Source organism: Pogoniulus pusillus, chromosome Z (assembly GCF_015220805.1).
Source record: "Pogoniulus pusillus isolate bPogPus1 chromosome Z, bPogPus1.pri, whole genome shotgun sequence".
In the NCBI taxonomy this organism is placed as follows: domain Eukaryota; kingdom Metazoa; phylum Chordata; class Aves; order Piciformes; family Lybiidae; genus Pogoniulus; species Pogoniulus pusillus.
In genome coordinates, this window is record NC_087309.1 from 100,059,697 (window position 1) to 100,082,273 (window position 22,577).

Below are 22,577 nucleotides of genomic sequence, written 5' to 3' on the forward strand. Positions count from 1 at the left end.
ACTAAGACAATACACCAAAGACATATTTTAGACAAAAGAACAATGCTGAATTGCTTAACAAACCAGGACAGAATACATTAATTCCATATCCCCCCACCCCGTCAATCCTTCAGGTGGGAGTCCATTGAAGCTCGTGTAAACCTTCCCCGTGTATCAGGCAAAAGAATAATGCTGTGTCATTTAACAAAACAGAACAGAATACATTAATTCCATATCCCCCCACTCCGTCAGTCCTTCAGGTGGGAGTCCATTGAAGCTTAGGTAAAGCTTCCCTGTGGGTCTGATGAAACTGCCAGACTGTGAGGAAAGGGCAGTCGGCAGTCCTCTGTTGTAGTGATGCTGCGGGGAGAACTTGTAGCCTGCAAAACTTGAGAAGTCATTAGTATGGCAACAAAACAAATCCTTCTGACAATATCTCAAGGAATCTTTAGTCAACTCCCTCAGATACTGATAAGGTATCAGGGCAAAGCACCCCCACCCAGAGAGAGGCTCCCTGAGCCTGCCCAGGTGAAGCTAATTGCTTTGAATGGGCCGGTAAGTGCCTTTGATTGTTTCAGCTTGAAGCCAAGCCAGGCACAAACCAAATCCACCTCCCAGACCCTGTACAATTTGCAATTGATTGGTGAGCTCACAGATCTCTAGGCTTCACCTCCCCCACTCACCACAGAGGGGTGAAGCTCTCAGCTCCTCTGAGGCTGAGAAGGGGGCACGCCTTTCCCCACATCAGATAAGTCTATCAAGGGGGGTGCAGTGGGCTCGGGTTTCTGGCTAGACTCTGGCCAGTTTTTTACAACGATTTCCAACTGCACTGAAGATAACCCATCAATCACTTCTTTTGGGATACCTTTCTTCCGGCCTAGCCCCCACCAATAGTGTCTAGTGTTCAGGTGCTCCCTCCCCCCAGTCGAGTGTCGTTTGGGGATTCGAAGCATCTGGCTCCGGGGATCTGCACTTGGCAGTGGGTGATTAATTTCCACATGCCTCAAGCCTCTAGTCTCAGGCTTATGAACTTCCTCAGGCACCCCATACTGCCTGGCATAATCTAATAGCTCTCTAGCCACCTCCTCCCACGTCCATTGTCTGCCATCGGGCTGGTTCCTCCCGGGTGTTAAGTTCTCCCTCAGAGTAGCTTGTATTCGGGAGGTAAGTGGGGTGTCAGCTATCTCCTTTTGGAGCTGAATGCCTTTCATCTTAAGGGAGTCAGGAAGTCCCCTCACCAGGGGGGTCATTCGCTTCGGGTCCACCAAGAGAGAAAGGGGCGATTCAAAATGATGTTTCAGTTCTCGATCATAGACCATTTGCAAACAAGCTGCCTTCTGCACATTTTCCATCATCTGATTCATGCCTCCCCTCAGAACTAGAGGCTCTCCTCTCTCCTTTGAATCAAAACCCCCAGCCCAGAAAGCTGCTCGCTGAGTAAGGCTCCAGGGACCACTCCTATTGCCCGTAGTTAGGAACACATTAGCACCCCAATAGCCTGTAGCTTCAGCCTCTGTCAACCTAATTTGATCACCTCCAGTTCTAGAGACACGCCATACATATTCCACCTCAGACTCTCCAGCCGAACGTGCAAACTCTTTACGCAGTTTGGCCAGCTCAGTGGAAGAAAAGGGTATCTCTTTGGTTGTGATGGCAGGGGTGCCATCCTCATCCTCGTACAGCATCTCAGTTTTAATGAGAGGACGCATGTGAGCAGCAGCTTCCTCTGCTGCTGCCAGTTCTGCCTGGGGGTATATGGAGGCAGGCTCTGTCTGCTTTAACTCTTCCTCCTTCAAAAACCACTTTTGCCACTTCTGTTCTGTTTTTAATCTATCCTTAAGATCTGCCACTTCGTCCTTTAAAGTTACAATATGCCCTTGCAGGGAATCTACCAGCTCCTGCAAGGAGGAAATGATTTTATTCTCTCGTCCGTTTTGGCTTTGCTTTTCATCTATTGAAGCAGCCAAACACGCACCCAAAACTGCACAGATGAAGGCTTTGCCCTTTCCCGACTTGGCCCGTGCCTCTTTCTGCAGGGCCACAATCCGATCCGCCACACTCTGGCAGTTACTCCAGTTCTCACGGGCCCAGCCCAGCCCTTCCACGGACGGGCGAGCTCCGTGAGCTTCCAACAAACAGAAAAGCCTCTCCACCGTGGCCATGGCCTTTAAGGTAAGAGCTCCACGGGGAGGTCACAACAACACAAAGACCTTATACCTCAAAAATCTTCCCTACAAAATCCGCTCAAAGAAAGCTCACACACACAATAAATTCCTTCAGGGAGATCACACCAAGATCTAGCTTCTCGGAGAGGACAGCCACAGTCACCCCGAGAGGACACACTTTACCAACAGAGAAACTGTTCCGTTTGGGTTCACTAGACTTCTCGGGGGAAATTCTTTCCCCCAGGACACACTTTACACAATCCTATTTACCGCAGGGTACTAAGAATTCTCGGGAAGGCCACACTATAAAATCAACACTTGTACCCTAAAATATTCTTTCCCGGGAACGCAGAGATCTAGCTTCTCGGAGAGGACAGCCACAGTCTCCCCGAGAGGACACACTTTGCCAACAGAGAGACTTCTCAGGGGAAATTCTTTCCCCCAGGACACACTTTACACAATATTTACAAGTTTCCTAGACTTCTTGGGAACCTTTCCCCAAGGGGACACACTTTACCAATATTCTCAATTTTACTAGACTTCTTGTGGAGGTAGCTCTCCCCAAGAGGACACACTTTACACAATATTTCCTATTTACCGCAGGGTACTAAGAATTCTCGGGAAGGCCACACTATAAAATCAACACTTGTACCCTAAAATATTCTTTCCCGAGAACGCAGACACATTTAGGCATTTGAAGAATCTCCACACTCTGCTCCACAAGCATTCACTTTGCTCTCAGAGTACATCTCAGACACACTCGTGCACACTTTGGGGTTCTCAGAAATGAAACGGTTTCCTGATGATACTTTCACTACACAGAATCCTGTCCGTGACGCCAAAAAATGTCAAGGTCCGGAGGAGCAGAGATTAACAGTATCTCTGTCCAGAGGAGCTAGACCAGTTCTTATGGATTCCGTGTTGTGAAATTAAGGTGCAAACGAGACCATATATCACCATGAAACTGTTTATTAAAGGATAAGGTTGGGCAAAACAGAGGGAGAGAGGGGAGAAGGGGGAGAGAGAAAGATAAAGAGATCGATGGAGAAGAAAAGAAGGAGCAGGGAAGGGGAAAAGGCTGTGAGCATATTACCCTCAGCCGCCGATGAAGGGGAGAGAGAGAAACGGGTGCGTGGCCCAGGGATGATCTTCTGTGGAGTTTGTCAGAGGTTCTTCAGGCGGTGTGCAGTTCTGGTGGTCTGGTGATGGTCTGCCCTCGGTGGTCCGGTGGAGATGTCACTGGTGGTCCGATGGAGGTGCCACTCTCTGTCCGGTGGGAATGGTGGTGCGGTGGGAATACCACTGGTGGGGATACCACCCTTGGTCTGGTGGGGATGCCACTCTCTGTCTGCTGGTGATGCCACTGGTGGGGATACCACCCTTGGTCTGGTGGGGATGCCACACTTTGGCAGGCATTTCTCCTGCCTTTTTATACAGTTTTCTGCTCAGTGTCCAGCTGCAGCCCCCCCCAGGGCATCTTCCTGTGCATTCTCACACATTCGCAGGGGTCCGGCGTCGCCGGGGGGAGGGCCTCCGCCCTCTCTCGGCTACACCTGTCCACACCCTGCATACACAGCCCTTGGGGGCAGCTGAGATAAGGTGGAGGCTTCCTGGGCAGTCCAGCCAGGGTGAGGTCTAGGAGTTTCAAAGGTATTGTCTGTTGATTTGCATCTCTGAGCTTTTGGGCCAAGCACCGAGTCTGAGTCCCAGAAGTAACAAGATTAAGGAGGGACGATGCAATCTTTATCTTTGTTGATTAACAAGAGAGAGGATCAGACTCTCACAATGATCTTGGAGGTCTTTTCCAACCTGGTTGATTCTATGATTCAGCTAAGTATCTGAGGACTGGGACTCTCAAGCAGCATTTTACAACTTTCTTTTTCATTCAAAGATAGATTCATTATTTAGCATGGAAAGGTAAGGGTTCAATGTCAGAATTGGAGGCAAGTAATCTATTTCCGCAAGTATTTGCCACATATGAAAAGTAACTAAATCAATGAAACAAATGATCAACATGTGCTTCTTCTGGTCCAGTAATATAAGTTATGTAATAGATGATTAAGATATGCCTTAGGTTTTGATTCAGACCTCTCTTCAAGAGAAGAACAGACTTGAACTTCCTTAATATCATAGATGAAAATCACAACCCCCTTGTTACTCTTTTCCCTATCTCTTCTAACCCATAGCCACACAGTGGAATAGCATCAATAAAGAGATGAAAGTAGCCTCACTTGACCAGTACTTCGGTAGCCTACTACATTTGTGAATGTTTTGGCATCTTCTTCCTGCTCTAGGTGTGGTTGAATGAAGCTGACCTAAATAATTTACTTGTGCCATGTCTAAACTGTCTTAAGTGTTTAAGAACTGGATGATCTAAAACTGCTACCAAAGACAAGATTGAAGCCAGTTCTGAGATTTGATAGGATACCAGAGATGCTGTTGGCATCTCATGGTCTTTCATACGCATGCAGTAGGTGCATTGCTCCAGACCAAGAAGCAGATAGATCATTTCACTTGATGTTGCATATCTAGCCTCAGGCAGGCCTGCAGCATCACTCTATAAGCAGAGGAAGTCAACTGTGGTATAGAAATCAGAGTTTTGATGGTTGTGATTCAATTCCTAGAATTGAGTATCTTTCTTTTGTTTCCTATATCTTTTTCAGATATCATATAAATATAGAAAATCAATGTTTGTAAACTGCACTCAACTCCAGGGAATGACTCACAAGCATCAAAAGTAGATGCCTACCTTTAGATGCCATAACTGATGCTGAAAATAGCTACCTCCCTCCTCTGTCAGTAGGAGGAGCTTTAAAGTCTCACAGAGTTTAGAGAGCTAACTTATGTGAGATAATTTCCATACTCATTCTTGCCTAAAAATTATATCAAGGTGTCTAAAATGGCAGTCAGTATTCATGCCCTGAATGACTTACCTAAAACCAAAGAAGAAATTCATATAAGAACGTTTACAATAGAAAGCAGACATTACTAGAATTAATCTAGAGGCTTAATTTGGCTGTTCTACTGAAGCATAGCAGTACTCACTTTCACAAACATTTGCCTAGAGATGTCATCATCCTTTCAAATGCAATTCCTTTTAGCATTGCTGTTAGTTTGCTCTGCTTTCAAGTGAATTATTATGTTAATGAGTTCTGTAGATTAAAATTAGCATCTATCTATTGAAAATCTAGGAGAAAAATATTTTTATAACATTTTATAGTCAATGCACTTCTAGTTTCCTTTTGTTGTCTAAACAATAGTAGTGATATTTTGCTGATATCTTAACAATGCTTAATCTCCTCTGAAGGTATATTAAGCAAGAACTAAGGTGTCATAGCTAGGAGACCAAGCAAAAGCTTGCACAAGGGAAGATAAAACTATTTTGCTGTATTGATTTTTTTTCTTCATTATTTTTATTGTTTGTTTGTGTCTTTGGATGGATTTATCCTGAAACTGACTCCTGAAGTCTTTGTGTGGAGAGCTTTTAAAATAAACAATGACTTAGCACTGTTACTGCTGATCAACTGATTGGAGAAGTTAGTAAATTAAGAGTCCATAAACTGCTTAAGACTTGAAAGAGACAATAACCTGCACTTATTTTCTGGTACAGTCAAGCACCTCACAGTATCAATATTGCAAAACATTTAAATGTGGCTAAATTCAACTTTACATTCAAGCCATTATTTGACTGGGTTTTTTTTCCTTCTTTTTTTATAACTCTTTCACCAGACATATTATTCTTCATTTGTAAAAGCTTTTAATAATGGCAAAAATCCAGGCCTTTCTACATTCCTCTTTTTAAAAACAGTGCTTCTGTTATTCTCTAACTTTCTTACAGCATTTCAACGGAAACCCAACAGCATGAACTCAAAATAGCATTTCCTGGGTTTTGTTCTGTCTCAGCTTATATGATATCTGAAATTAATTAACTGACAAATGTGCCATGCTATCAAAAATTTTTATAGCATTCCTCTTTTGAACATTTGAGTGTTGCAGTAATTCTGTTCCAGAGTGTTTGGGCATCACAAACATTTTACACAAAGGGCAATTTAATTTTTACTGGTACAGTAGCTTGTGTTTCAAGACCACCCTTAGAGAGGCCCCAAGTGGTTTTACACTCCAGTGGGCTCATTGTAAAAGTAACATAACAGAATGAAGCATGGAGATGGGGGCAGAGGAGGGGTGGAAACAGCACAGAACTCTAGTAGTGATTTTGGCAATAATGAATAATTCAAACAACCTGATATAAAATCAAAATGCATCCTGACTTTTCAGAAAGAAATTAATGAAAAGCAGAAAGAGATAAATAGAAAAATCCAAAGATTGAAAGAGAGCAAAAGAAAGAGAGAAGGAGGGAAGGAGGGAAGGAGGGAAGGAAGGAAGGAAGGAAGGAAGGAAGGAAGGAAGGAAGGAAGGAAGGAAGGAAGGAAGGAAGGAAGGAAGGAAGGAAGGAAGGAAGGAAGGAAGGAAGGAAGGAAGGAAGGAAGGAAGGAAGGAAGGAAGGAAGGAAGGAAGGAAGGAAGGAAGGAAGGAAGGAAGGAAGGAAGGAAGGAACTCAGAAAAAGTGAAGAGGAAAGGGAAAGGGAAGGGGAAAGGGAAGGGAAGAGAAGATAGCAAACTTTTCTTTCTGTAGATCACTATTAGATTTTCTCTGGTTTGCTCTTTCCTGTAGATTTTAAACCTCACTCCATGGTTAGGTTTATTAAAAACAAAACAAGCAAGCAACCAACAACAGAAACACAAGCCAACAACCAACAACTCAACAACCACACACACAAAGAGCAGCATCCATGTGTCAACCCAGCTGTACCCAGTAGTTTCAGAGATACAAACCCCTTTTCCTCCTCCAGTACCTATTCCATATGCTCTCCATCTTCCTTTCTCTCTGCTTTTAATCATACCACCAATTCTGTAGGCACAATGTGGTACATAGTTTTATGTCATCCCCATACTGACCTATGCATTCATCTGTTCTGCTCCTTTATACCTTTATGTATATACTTAATTTGCTTCTCACAATTCAGGCCCCAAAATGTGACTTTATTTGTTCTTTAACATTGGGAGAGTATCTCTTACTCTAGTTTCTCTAGAGTAAACAGGTGTAAATACCCTTGTGTTTCATGTCTTTCATAGCACTAAAATGGAATTACATGCGAGTGTTGAATGATGCAATTACTGTGAGGATGCTTGTCAGCTGCACTACTTTCCACTCTCATCTGTTTGGCAACCTTTAGACTTGATTAATTAGCATCGCTGTTTTCTTAGCTATGTTTTTTTTTTTTTAACTAAATCAGCTGCATTTTTCTAACTAAATCAGGACTTTCTATTTCAGTGGGGTGTAGCTGCTGCTCTGATTTACTGATTGAATATATTTTTGTGGGTTTTTTTAAACTTTTTATCTGACTGGTGAGAGGACTTCTCATTCTCTGGCTTACTTGGTTATCAATGAGCTTGCATTTGGCATGGTGCAGCTTCAGGGATAGTCACTCAGGGAGAGAAAGGGAGGGGAACCTATGTTAGATTCATTGAGTTTCCATTTCAGCTTAAGTTTTTTGCTTTTGCACAAATTCTGCCTCTGAACTACATAAATTACAGAACTGTAGGTTATGTGGACAGGTATAGAGGAAGATGGCATATGGCTGCATTTTCTTTATAATATATAATTTATACCAACAGGGGTAAAATGTCACGGGTTACCTTTACTTCAGGAAAAAGTGAGAGATCCAGGAAATTGCATTATTATTGAGTTCTCAAGAAAACCACTTACTAAGATATCAAAGGTGATATCTGTGTTGTGTACATAATATCCTCCTAGAATTTGTAACCATAACTTTGAAAGTAAAAAATCATATTGATGCAAAGAGGAAAAAGGAACTAATGTAAAGGAGGAAAAAATCCTATACACCTGGGAGGTAAAATTGCACTGCAAATAGTTTAAAATTAGCCTCTGTGAAGAATCAAGTATTTAAAAGTTTAGGAATATTTAATGAAAGAATTCCATTATCTAATGGCATCTCTAAGATAAATGGAGTCTAGATTAAAATTATAAATACCAAACTATTCAAGGAATTCTTGCCAATTCATTGTAAAAAATATTTTTTTCAAATGAAACAATTTTACATTAGAGATCTAGTACATGTTGAGAAAAACTACAAAAGTCATAATTTCTCTATACATGACAGACAAGCATGTGAATAGAGGAAGAAATAAATATCCCAGCCTAGCACAAACTTCTTCAGTTGGAAAGAAATATACCACAAGCAAAACGCAGCACCATACAGTGTGGTTTTAATGTAGCACCTTTGTTATTAATGCAGTGTCCATTTTATTAATGCAGCTTTGGGATATGAAGGAGTTGAGTGCAATATTGGTTTTGATTGCTAAGAAAACCTTTTTGTATATCATAGGAAGAAGTGTTTACACAGAATAGAGAACCTGAATATATCTGCCAAGATTCAGAGAAGGCAAAGAGCCACAGAACGGGACACTTTTCCTATTTATATCTTATCTTCTTTTAAAAGACCATATATTCTGCAGCTTTTCTTATATCAAATAAAAATCAAGGATGTTACTCCAGTATCATACTCTTTTTGGATGCTGTGATTCTTTTGGAGCTCTTTGATGAAGGTCAATAACACCCTAAAGTGATTTGGCATTCAAATATCTTTAACAATATTTTCCCCCTTTGCAAATATAAATTAGTTTTGACAGTGTGTTGCTCTATGTACAGTTGTGTTCCTTATTGGATTCTTTATTACACAGACTGTTAAGCCAATGGCCAAAGTGCTTGGTCAAGGCTTCCGAGTTTGAAAAACACACAGGCTTGGTGGGAACACATATGGTTGCCTGAAGTATGTGGATTCAAAACAGCTGTACTGAAAAGCAGAATTTTTTTCTCTGTCAGGTCATACTACAATACTTCAAAACATGCCCCTTCTACAGCAATGATCATTGAAAGGATGCTTCTGTCCCTAGATACTTCGACCGCAAATGTGACAGGCTCCAGTAGAAGATCACAGTGTTCGCAGGAATCATAGAATCACAGAATCAACCAGGTTGGAAGTGACCTCCAAGATCATCCAGTCCAACCTAGCACCCAGCCCTATCCGATCAACTAGACCATGGCACTAAGTGCCTCAGCCAGGCTTTACTTAAACATCTCCAGGGACAGCGACTCCACCACCTCCCTGGGCAGCCCATTCCAATGCCAATCACTCTCTCTGGCAACAACTTCCTCCTAACATCCAGCCTATACTTCCCCTGCACAACTTGAGACTGTGTCCCCTTGTTCTCTTGCTGGTTGTCTGGCAGAAGAGAGCAACCCCCAACTGGCTGCAGCCTCCCTTCAGGTAGTTGTAGACAGCAATGAGGTCACCCCTGAGCCTCCTCTTCTCCAGGCTAAACAACCCCAGCTCCCTCAGCCTCTTCTCATAGGGTTTATGTTCCAGGCATTTCACCAGCTTGGTTGCCCTTTTCTGGACATCTTCCAGCACCTCAACATCTCTCTTGAATTGAGGGGCCCAGAACTGGACACAGTACTCAAGGTGTGGCCTGACCAGTGTTCAGTACAAGGGAAGAATAACCTCCCTTGTCCTACTGGCCACACTGTTCCTGATGCAGGCCAGGATGCCATTGGCTCTTTTGGACACCTGGGCACACTGCTGCCTCATCTTCAGCCTACTATCCACCAGTACCCCCAGGTCCCTTTCTTCCTGGCTGCTCTCCAGCCACTCAGTCCCCAGCCTGTAGTGCTGCTTGGGGTTATTGTAGCCAAAGTGGCGAATCCTGCACTTGGCCTTGTTCAATCTCATCCCATTGGCCTCTGCCCACCCATCCAGCCTGTCCAGGTCCCTCTGCAGGGACCCTCCAACAGATTGACACCTGCTCCTAGCTTGGTGTCATCTGCAAACTTATTGATGCTGGACTCAATCCCCTCGTCCAGATCATCAATAAAGATATTGAACAGGACTGGGCCCAGCACTGATCCTTAGGGCACACCACTAGGGACTGGCTGCCAACTGGATGTGGCACCATTCACCACCACTCTCTGGGCTCGGCCCTCCAGCCAATTCTTGATCCAGCACAGAGTGAATCTGTCCAAACCATGAGCTGGCCAGGAGCTTCTTGTGGTAGACAGTGTCAAAGGCTTTGCTGAAGTCCAGGTAGACTGCATCCACAGCCTGCCCCACATTCACCAGGTGGGTAACCTGATCATAAAAGGAGATCAGGTTGGTGACACAGGACCTGCCCTTCCTAAACCCATGGTAGTGATACATTAAGAGCCAGTGTATGATGTTTGTCAGTCTCTGAAGCAGCAACTCTGTATCTATCTTCAGCAGTGAAACTTGAGTATGACATTTGCTCATCTACATTAATTACATTCCTGTATCTTCTTTCATCAGGAAGGTACGTTCTTACCATTCACATCTCTGAGTTGACAGCATTAGCCTAACTTCTACAGGAAACCCTTTCCACAAACTAATGTACTCCTGTTGCCTCTGTGTAGCTTTTTCTTTTAATAAGCTCTAACAGGATTTGGGAAATTAAAGCATTACGCAAATGAGTCAGTCATCAGCAAGTTTGCAGATGACACCAAGCTGGGGGCAGATGTGGCTGGGTTGGAGGGCAGAAGGGCTCTGCAGCGGGACCTTGACCGCCTGCACAGATGGGCAGAGTCCAATGGGATGGGGTTCAATAGCTCCAAGTGCAGGGTGCTGCACTTTGGCTACAACAACCCCATGCAGAGATACAGGCTAGGGTCGGAGTGGCTGGAGAGCAGCCAGACAGAGAGGGATCTGGGGGTACTGATTGATACCCACCTGAACATGAGCCAACAGTGTGCCCAGGTGGCCAAGAGAGCCAGTGGCATCCTGGCCTGCATCAGGAATGGTGTGGTCAGCAGGAGCAGGGAGGTCATTCTGCCCCTGTACTCTGCACTGGTTAGAACACACCTTGAGTATTGTGTTCAGTTCTGGGCTCCCCAGTTTAAAAGGGACATTGAGATGCTTGAGCGTGTCCAGAGAAGGGTGACGAGGCTGGTGAGAGGCCTTGAGCACAGCCCTATGAGGAGAGGCTGAGGGAGCTGGGATTGTTTGGCCTGGAGAAGAGGAGGCTCAGGGGAGACCTTATTGCTGTCTACAACTACCTGAGGGGTGGTTGTGGCCAGGGGGAGGTTGCTCTCTTCTCTCAGGTGGCCAGCGCCAGAACGAGAGGACACAGCCTTAGGCTGCGCCAGGGGAGGTTTAGGCTGGAGGTGAGGAGAAAGTTCTTCACTGAGAGAGTCATTGGACACTGGAATGGGCTGCCCGGGGAGGTGGTGGAGTCGCCGTCCCTGGGGCACTTTAAGGCAAGGTTGGACGTGGCACTTGGTGCCATGGTGTAGCCTTGAGCTCTGTGGTGAAGGGTTGGACTTGATGATCTGTGAGGTTTCTTCCAACCCTGATGATACTATGATACTATGATACTATCATTTTCATCTCCTCTTACAGGATATGCCTGTTGTCAAAATCTTGTTGCATATTTCCTGATTTTTTTAAGGAGGTCTGCCACCTCTATTCACAGTTTTCTGTCTGTATCAAGTTTTATCAATATCAATAGATTCTTTTTATCTGCAACTCAGCATGAAACAATCTACCCTGTAATTTTTTCCCCCTTCTCTGAACTATGAGCATCTTCTCTGTCTGGCACTGCAGAAGTGGCAGAGCCATTTCACAGACACTGTTTCTACCAGTTTACATTTGAAGGCCTTTATTTAGCTTCCCTATAATTTAGACTTGGATTATTGCTTTGATTTGAAAATCACCAAGTGAATTTCAGATGCAAACTGCTACATAACGATTAGCCTAAAAATAGAGGTTATCTCTATTTGCATGGTAATAAACTGTTCTCTTCCGAGACATGTCAAAACAATCAGAAAAGACTAATGGCATTTTTTGTGAACAAACTGCTGGACACTCTCTTTCATTTTATAACAGTTTTGTTGCCAGTGGATTATTATTCAATTTGAAGCAGTATTATTGAAAGTCTGATGGCAGAAACATTGCAGAAAATCATTTGAATTCAACATGAGAATTATCAATGAAATACTGGACAGTGAGTGACCTAACTGGGACTGAGACAATGTTACACAGAAAATACGTGGCCCTGGCAGGACACTACAATGCAAAATCCCACCTTCTTTGTATTCAAGACTCCATGATTTCCACAAGCTCAGGGAAAAAATGACTCTTTGGGCTTCTCATGAGACTCCTCACAAGAAGTGGTGACAATTTAGCTCTGGATTCTGTTGTGAAGGGGTTTGTCTGCGTTTGGGGTAAAATATGAGGCCCAAGTTTGAAAGGTTTTAAAATAATTTAATAATATATACAAAGAGAATTCCCCCCAAATTTATGTACAGTTTACCCACACAAATTCTTTGTATGCGGTTTGTGAAATTATTTTACAAGATGTCTATTTACAGCAGGATTAAGGATTTTGGTAGAGGTTTGGAAAGGTTTTCGGTAGAGAGTCTTGTGGCATAAAGTGCCACTGGTAAAGTCAATGAAACTCCTTAGCTACTCAAACCAAGAGAGTTCAATTACTCACTAATTAGAAGTCTCAGTCTCTGTGGTCCCAAAATATGTGTAGTGAAAGCCACATAGTTGATTCTTGTGGAGCTAATAGTTCAATTCAGATTTTGGGGTGCGCTGTCTGAATAGGCTTCAAGGGCATGATCGGGCTGGGAACGGCGAGCTGGCGCAGTGGCGGGCTGGGAGCGGCGGCTGGCCAGGAGCGCCTTGGTTGATTGTCCCACTGGATCAGTGCAAAGTACCGTGGGATGGAGTCACATACAGCGATAGTGGCCCCAGGCGATGCAGAGGCTAGGAGAGGTGGGCAGAGGAGGGTGGCAGGAGCACTGAATTGCCCTATTTATGAGATGTGGGCCAAGACTGATGGTCCTTTGGCCACAATACTGTCCAATGAGCGTCTGGCAGCAGGCCAAAACATGCCAAATAAGGTAGAGTCCATAGGTCTGGTACCCCAAATATGGGAAGAGCACAGGTGGGCCACACGCTAAGCGTGTGGGCTTATGCAACCTGTTTACATCAACCTTATATAAACCAGAGCAAGCCAGACTCTAAGGTGCCAGGCTTATTGTGCTCCTTTGTCCGCTTAATTTGTTTTCCCCTGGTTTAGACAGAAAAACACGTTTTGGCAGGAAAACATGTCCAGGCAAGTGTAGGCCTGTAAATAAGCCTATTTGGGCCTATGTGGCCCTCCACCACAGATTCTGAAAACATTTGAAACACGCTACTCCTAGAAAGAAGACAAACAGATTTTACCAGTTGGTAAAATACCTCTACTCTTATTGACCTAATGGCCTCTTCTCCCAAGTAACCAGCAATAGAACAAGGGGACACAGTCACAAGTTGTGCCAGGGTAGGTATAGGCTGGATATTAGGAATGGGCTGCCTGGGGAGGTGGTGGAGGCACCGTCCGTGAAGGTCTTCAAGAAAAGACTGGATGGGGCACTTAGTGCCATGGTCTGGTTGATTGGATGGGGATGGGTGATAGGTTGGACTGGGTGACCTTGTAGGTCTCTTCCAACCTGGTTGATTCTATGATTCTATGATTCTATAGACTAAAACCTAAGATTGCCTCGGTTGTGCTCAGTAGCCTCAGAAGAGAGACAATATTTTTGGTTGAAACACGCTCATAATAATGACTCTTGGAATATCAGACTTCACTCTGCTCTTGCAATATAATATTTTATAGTATTGACAAAGAGGCTTGTGGTGGTTTGGGTATTTCTCACCCCTCCAACTTTAGAAATCACTCAGACTAGACTCAGCCAGCTCTGGAAATATGAATGAAGCTTATATTTACAGCTAGCACAATATACAAGCAGATATTTACAGTATATACAGTTATAGACAGAAATATACAAGGTAAAAGGTAATACAGAAACACAACTCCCCTCCCAGAAACCTGAATCCCCAGGAGGGGCTCTCAACCATCCCTTCACTTTCCCCCTACCCCTCTCAACCTTACCCCAGACCCAAGGAAGAATGGAGGTTCGGCCATGGAGTTAGGAAGCAGAGTGGGTTAGTCCAAAATGGAGGATGAGGTTAGAGAGTAAGATGCAGCTCAGCCAGCAGCCCAAGTGATAGTGGTTATCTATGGTTTTATTTCTTGTTCCTATACATCTCAGCAAGCCTATGAGGGAAGTAGACATCACCACTGTTTTCTTTTCACATCCTGTAATCTAGTTCTTCTCACCAAAACATTCTAGCTAGCTTCAAACTAGCACAAAGCTTCTTTTCCTTGGGATAGGAATTTTTGATTGTTTTCTGTATCTTCTTAATTTATACTTCAGGTAATTAGGTGTGAGATAATCATGTTTGAGAAGAATCTTCAGACAAGAAAGGTATAATGTCTGACACAAAGAGAGTTGAAAACAACAAATACAGTTTCATAAGTAGTAAAAACCAAAGAGTTTACATTTGCCTTCCCATAGCACACAGTATGATACTGTCCTTGTGCATCAGTGTGAGACAGCAGAAGAGTGTTAAGTATTACTAAGATACTGTCAAGCTGCAAATAAGAAATACCAACTGATAAGCACATGTTATTCTTAGCAAATGATAAATATACTTGCCTTCAGAACATCTGCAATAAAGTAGCAGAGCCTGGGATGTTTGGGTGTGTGTTTTCCACGGTGCTGTTCTAGTTCTCAAGTAATAAGATGCTATCTAGTAAATTCATCTCAGTCTGGTATAAGGTACTGATGTAGTTCAACATTCAGTTCTGCTCTGTGTGCGTGAACTCTAACATTTGTGTTGTATGGCTTGTTAGCACTTTTCAGGAATCATAATTTCTGGTATTTGAAATGTCCAAAGCATTGTTTTGGCTTGGCCTAGCCTTTTTATGGCTTAAGTGACATTACATTCTTAAACTATCTCTTTTGCCAAGTTGTCCAAAACTATCATATGATCTTACATAGTACACTCGGGAGGATGACATAAACCACAGTGGAAGACACAAGCAAAATGAAGCCTCTATGAGAATTCTTTCCTCCGTACTTACAACAAAACAATTTTTATTTTTTTTTCTTAAAGTAGAGATATGTTATATTTTGAAAAGAGGTATCCTGTCCCTTACTCCAGCACACATGTTTGGCCACAACAACCCCATGCAGAGATACAAGCTGGGGTCAGAGTGGCTGGAGAGCAGCCAAACAGAAAGGGATCTGAGGGTGCTGATTGATACCTGTCTAAACATGAGCCAGCAGTGTGCCCAGGTGGCCAAGAGAGCCAGTGGCATCCTGGCCTGCATCAGGAATGGTGTGGTCAGCAGGAGCAGGGAGGTCATTCTGCCCCTGTACTCTGCACTGGTTAGACCACACCTTGAGTACTGTGTTCAGTTCTGGGCCCCCCAGTTTAGGAGGGACATTGAGATGCTTGAGCGTGTCCAGAGAAGGGCGACGAGGCTGGTGAGAGGCCTTGAGCACAGCCCTGTGAGGAGAGGCTGAGGGAGCTGGGATTGTTTAACCTGGAGAAGAGGAGGCTCAGGGGTGACATTATTGCTGTCTACAACTACCTGAGGGGTAGTTGTGGCCAGGAGGAGGTTGCTCTCTTCTCTCAGGTGGCCAGCACCAGAACAAGAGGACACAGCCTCAAGCTACGCCTAGGGAGATTTAGGCTTGAGGTGAGGAGAAAGTTCTTCACTGAGAGAGTCATTGGATACTGGAATGGGCTGCCCGGGGAGGTGGTGGAGTCGCCATCCCTGGGGCTGTTCAAGGCAGGATTGGACGTGGCACTTGGTGCCATGGTCTAGCCTTGAGCTCTGCGGTAAAGGGTTGGACTTGATGATCTGTGAGGTCTCTTCCAATCCTCATAATACTGTGTGATACTGTGATAGAGATGCATACAAACTTTGCTGCTTGAGAAACACCACAGAAATGGTCATGATTGTCTCATCTTCCCAGACTTGCTGTCTTACTGTGGACAGTTTCATCTGGGTAATTTACCTTTATCGAATAGCTACTTGGAGATAACATGATTTAGATTGAGTCTTTTGAAAAGTGCAGTCTTTTGAAAAGTGCTGTGGAGGCAGGGAATTAATGTGGCCGAGTCAGGAATTTATATAAAAATAGAGGTTTTTTATTTTCCCTAAAACCTGCCCCCAAAACTATATACAAAAGTTCAGTTTCAGTTAGCAGATTCAGTTAGGTTGAGAAGATCTGCAAGGATACCATAGGCAATTTGAATATTTTGGAAGTTGGAAAAGGCTTTAGCTATTAAATTATAGCACCTCCACCTAATAATAAAGCTGAGCCAGTTACTCACAGGTGAGCCAGGCTGGCTGAAAGAAGGGCGGTCCAGCTGCTTGTGCTCTGGGGTTCTCTTTCAGAAGTCATCCGAGGGTCGTTAAGGCCTATTGAGCCTGCATAACGGGTGCTAATGGTGGGGAGCCCTTCGGAGCAGAGCGCCAGGGGCTCCTTCTGCAGAGTCTATCCAGGTGGGGGGGGGAGAAGTCTCAGGCAGGCCGAACTCTATCCAGGCAGGGGTGAACTCTAAGGTGGGAACCCCAAGGCAGGAATTTCCCCAGTATTTATACTCTTCCTAGACAAAGAGCAGAGTTACTACTTCCTAGGCGTGAAGACCACAGCCAATCCCCAGCCTGATTCCAGCGCGGGCACTGCACAGGGCCCCCCTTGTGCCGGAAGGGTCCCTTGCTCACCCCCTTCACGTCTGCAGGGCAGGGGTGGGGGAAACAGGTCTTTTCGTTCCTTTTCCTCTCCCATTCGAACCACAGAGGGAGAGGAATTTCGGGGTATACAGGACTCCAGGACAAAAAGCAAAAATATGTGAGGTTGTATCAGCTATTTCCTTTACCTCCAAGTAGTGAAGCATGCCTTTCCTCTTGTAACTCCTCCTCTGAAGATCCTTTATGTCACTCCTAAGATCAACATGCATGACATGGTTCTCCCAAAACAAGCAGTGCATGTGAAGGACATGTTTTCTGCTATCTAGCCTGCTTTGAGAACCTTGCTCTGTGTCATCAACCTGCACCTTTGACATTCAGGCTTATGTGCTTCTCGCTGAGACTCATTCTGGTAACTCACTACTAACTTTTGCAGTCATCTGTTGGACATTTCAGGATAAAAACTCTCATCATAATTCCACTCATGCTGCCACTGAGAATATCTATCAGTTGTAGTAATATTTGATTCAGCAATGAACTGAAAAATGTAAATTTGAATTGTATATTCTATTGAAATTATCATCACCACTGGATTAAGGAAAAAGGGAAGGACAGGAAATGCTGCTTTTCCTTGGTACAGAAAAAAACCCAACCAAAATCATGTCTTTCATTTATGGTCATTTTTAAACTTGACTTATTTCTTCTTTTACAACTTAAGAATTTCTTTCTCAAGGACTTTCAAGCACTTTGACTTCACTGCAATGGAAACATTTGGTAAATTAAATTATGTGATTAAATACTCTTGCTGAGAACTGCTTCAGAGCCTCATGAAAATCTCCAAAGATACTAGGTGACTTCCATGGACTTTGGAGTTTATATTCACTGAAATCAATTATGACATGTCTAGTTGATTTGTGAAAGTGATAATTAACACAGTCCTAGTTAATTAAATCGATAGTATCATGCAATTAGAATAACATGATATGCAAATATTCTCAGCAGCAATTTCATGCATAATCTGCAGACTTTGAATTATTTGACAGAACCTGTCCTTACCAGTGAATACAAAACAAACTGAAGAATGGAGTTGTTTTATTCTCAAATGCTAATGAACAGGGAAAAAAAACCCAGGTACTGAGATGATATGTTACTTTACAAACGCTTACTCTATAAGCAGCTCTCTATGGTGAGGATATTTCAAGGTGTTTTGCAGTGGCTTTATTAAGCGAATGTCATGACAGTCACCATTAAGTGCACAGAGGGGAGCAGTAAATTATCCCCAGTATCATAATGTTAATAGTTTATAAAATCTTATGAAGGCACTTTATTTTTTTAAACCAAATTATAAAGCAGTAATTTTAGTAAAACATTTTAATGTCTTTAAAATAATCTATTTCATCTGGTGAAGAAGAGACTTACACATGGATCTCTTATTTCTGTTGGCTAGGCTGTGTCAAAATAATACTGCTGATTTGAAAATGGCCTGGACTGTAGCCAGTGGTAGACAGGTGACTGTTTTGTATCACAGAAATTAATGACATTAAAGTACATCCAGTAAACACCCTCCTTAGCGTAAACAGAGTTGGCCTTCTGATTAATCTTGTTATATATAGTAATTAACTGTTCTAGAAATGAAAATAGATTATCACAATTCCCAAGTTAGGTCATATGTTTCCTCAATTTAGCAACATAAGAATTAATTTTTTACTCAAGTGTTTTAAGTTCAAGAACTGCATAAGAGAATGAATTTTTAAGATTGCATGCTGCTGTCACATCAAGAGGGTATGGTGATTTTATGCAATGGAATTGAAGTTACATTATGAAGAAAATCTCTTCCAGGATGGCCACTTTCAAAACCAGCAGTGTTTCTGGACTGTGGTCAGATCTGCAATTACTACACACATAAAATTATTATTAAATAAGAACTCACCAGGAAAAGGATAATTTCTACTTCTAGTCATCTCACAAAGGCAAATATATTCACTATAATATTTTTTGCTTTTAATGTTCTCCTCAGATCATCTTATGGCTTTTTAAAAGTACAAGAGCAGCATCTGTTTTATGTAGTGTAATAAGAGTGCTTTTATAGATTTCAACAGCTTATTTATTATACTTGCCATGATTTAATTTAATGTTATGATCACCCTTTTGTTTCCATATTCTGTGATGTCATCCTTCATGCAATATATTTCCTTTGTCCTTACACAAAACCATTAGGAACCAGAGATGAGCCTTTTCAGTTTCGAAGTGCAGTGTGACCAGTCCCATAGGATGTGGGGCTTTTTGCTCTCTGAAGTGTAACTTATTATGTCAAGCCTGAAATTGATTTGTCAGAAGGGTCACCAGTGGTGTATATTGGTTTTAATTTCACTCTAGAGTTTAGACTCTGTTTTCCAAGGGTAATTAAGTATAACCTGCAATTTCAACAAGCCACTTAAAGGTTGAATTAGATATTGCTCGTGTTGTAATACACAAACTAAAGTGTTACAACTATTCCTGACATGAAAAGCAAAGTAAAAGTAAATTCCCACTTACAATTAAGAAATACACAAACAAACACAAACAACACCAGAAACCGACTTTCCCCCTTATTTTTCTTAGATCTGTAGAAAACATGGCCATACACAATTTTGCTTAGAAAAGTGGAAAATTACCCTGCCTGTGGTTCAGTCATGTTATGCTTTGACACCATTTCAGCTGCAGCTGACAGCATTGCCAGCTAATTACAATCACATTAGTAAAAGAGATGGTCTTCAAATCTTCATTGCTTATAATATTAATTTTGGATATCTTAGTAAGACTCTTTGTTTTTCTTCCTTTTATTTGGGATTTAGTTGTGGGGTGGGTGGGTTTTGGTTTTTTGGTTTTTTTTTTTTATTTTTTGGTATGTTGGTTGGTTAGTTTTGTTTGTTTTCCCAGCAGGTTAAATTAGCATTACAATAGTGACCATAATCGACTTGACTGCATCGATGCTAGCAAAGTTTGGTGCCACATTTCATCCCCAAGGGACAAGAGTATTAGGATGCTTTAGAGCAGACTCTAAACTAGCTCTCTTATTGACAGCTGTCGCATTCTCAGGGGTTACTTGTGTGATAGTTGGTGAGTAGAGACAGTTTCCATCTATTTTCACCTGTTTCTTGTAAAGATAACGCATTTCTTAGCATGAATATCAAAAGGTTGTCATGTACTCCTGCATACACATGACATGAAGGAGGACTTTCCACAGAGAGTATGTAATATAAACAATGAGGGAGTTCTGTCTACTTAAGCAGTAAATGACAGGAGTCTGTCCTGACTTGAAAGTAAATTTGTTGGATTTCTTTTTTAATTGCTTCCTGTTGGTTTCTAGTGGAGTACTTTTAACTAGGATGTTAAAGAGCTAAACTGTTGCACTCGGGATATCCGAGTATCAGTAGTTGCAGCCAGATGTATCTCTGTTCTTTTTCCAACTCTATTCATTATAGGATCCCATATGGAATACAAAATGTGCTTCCTCATGTTTAACCACAGATATAAACATAATTGTTGCCCTTTCCAAAGGTGGTCACGACATAAGGGCACACACAGAATTTATAACATGTATCAGTATTTTATTTTTTTTTAAGATTGGAAATGTCAGGAAGTTGTGGTTAGCTTTGAAGATTCTAATATGCTTTGAGAGGGGGGGAAAAATAATAGAGATTGAATCAAGTTGGGAAGATATGGTAAGCATGAAGCTATTTGAGAATGTGCTGTGTAGCATCTGAGGTTTTGCATGATCCAATATGTGCTCTATAAATAGCTATCCTGACTCTTCTGTGGTGGGTCAGTGGAATATAAACTACAAACTAGTAGTTTGTAACAAGTCATTGTAGTATATCAATGGCATAATTCTTCAGGTTCACAGAAGATCCATGAAATTGCTTTGAGTGGGGTCTTGCAACAGCTTATAAGTCCCATTTTACTGCCCTTTGAAGTCAGAACGAGCATTAAATAATGGCAATAGCAGATAGTGTTTGCTTATCTCTTGTAGGAGATAGAATGAGCTTATATCCAGATCCCATAAACTGAATCATAACACTGGGGAGGTGATATTATTTTAAATGTGAATTGTTTGGTAGTGTAACATTCAGTAAAACTGATTGGACAAAGTACCGGGTTGTTAGTAGGGTAGCTCAGAGGCAAATTCAAATTGATGGCTGCACAGTTGTCTGAAAACAGGAAAAAATATTTTTTTATAGTCCTTTATAGACATCTAATTTGAAAGTTACTTGTGTAAATGAAATACATTTTTATTTCTAACATACCTGATGAAAAATAATTGGATTAGTGTTGAAAGATATACTGAAAAAGGTATCAGAAAAACAAACTGAGCCTTTTCATGTTTAATATTTCTTTAAGAAACAGCTAAATAGTCATATAAAGTAATTATTCCAAAAGTATTCCATTCTGAAGGAAAATGCTTTTGACAAGATGCTTGTTGATACAGTTGTAGTTGAGCTCTCAGACAAATTTCAGTGTCTGAGTAGCATAAAAGTAGCATAACGCGTCTGAGTAGCATAGGTGTATTCAGGTGGTTAAAAATTCAGCACCTCTTGTTTTACTTTAGGCTTAGATTTCATGATCTTTTTGTAGCTGAGAAGAGGGCAGAAGTGAGTTTTCTGAAACTCATATTTTCAAATATATTTAATATCTCCATCTCCTCTAAAAAAGCTTCATGGTTTAAAGCTGTTCAGCATTTACAAAGAATTACATTGTTAAGTAGGATTCATACTTTCTGTTAAAAAACACTGTATGGCATGAAGGCCTCTTAAACTTGATAAGGTTGAAGACTCCTTAAATGTACTTGTGTGGAATATATATTATTTTGTTTCCAGAAACTGATAAAAGACTTATTGATAAATTGCTTTGGAGTGCTTTTGGAAGGCAGTTTGAAGTCAAGATGATCCAAAATCTAGTGTAACACATGAGTAGAGCACCACACTGCCACTTAGAAGATGGGGCTCTTTTCCAAGTTCTTCTATTCAATTTTACAGCTGTCTGAAAGTCATTTCTTCTCTTTTCTGTGTTAAAAAGCAGGGCTGGGAGCTAGCAGCATTTTGATGCTTTTGGCAACAAGCAACGCCAAACAAGAATGACAAAACAACCAAAATTTGTATTAGAAATACTTTTTTTTTTTCATTAAATGATTTCTTGCTTTGATTAAAAAATGTATTTGGAGTCTCTTTGTTTCTTTAATTTCACAACAAAACTTTTGGTTAGAAATTTTTCATTTTTAGGTCATAAATCAACTTTGCATCATCACCCACTAGAAAAATGCATGTATATGTAATTGTAGAATTTGTTCAAGATATGTATCTGTATCAGTATGTAATGGAAATAGCAAGATGGGTAGAGTATTGAGAGCTCACTATGCTCCATGCATACTCTTAAAAACTGAGGCTTTGTCCCCTCAAGTCAGGGTCCATCAACTGTGCAGTGGTTGAGGTGCATCTTTTAGTTCCTCTAAAAGAGTACAGTTTAAATAATCTGATACAATTTTATGAGGGGAGCCCAGCTGTTGTAATCAGGGAGGATTTGTATGCTTGCTTCAACAACTTTCTTCTGACAGAAAATGAAATGCTAATATAAAGTCATCTTCACTCTTCCATTAGGCTGCCAGTGGCATGGGGGTATAGCTAGGATCTGATTCCTGGATAGTGCTTTTAGATAAAGTTTTTCTCACTAAGCTGTATTTTTTCCCCCAATATCAATGTTTATCAATGGCAC

The 22,577-nt window shown here is 41.9% G+C and overlaps 1 protein-coding gene across 1 annotated transcript in view; it reads right to left on the reverse strand.

Moving 5' to 3' along the window:
* Positions 1–680: 680 nt before the first annotated feature.
* LOC135192979 (uncharacterized) overlaps positions 681–22,577 on the reverse strand; it is a 42,708-nt gene continuing 20,811 nt past the window's right edge. The window contains exon 4 of the mRNA XM_064176368.1: positions 681–2,158. Within this exon, the coding sequence (XP_064032438.1) occupies positions 681–2,158 (1,478 nt within the window). The remainder of the gene's footprint in view (positions 2,159–22,577) is intronic.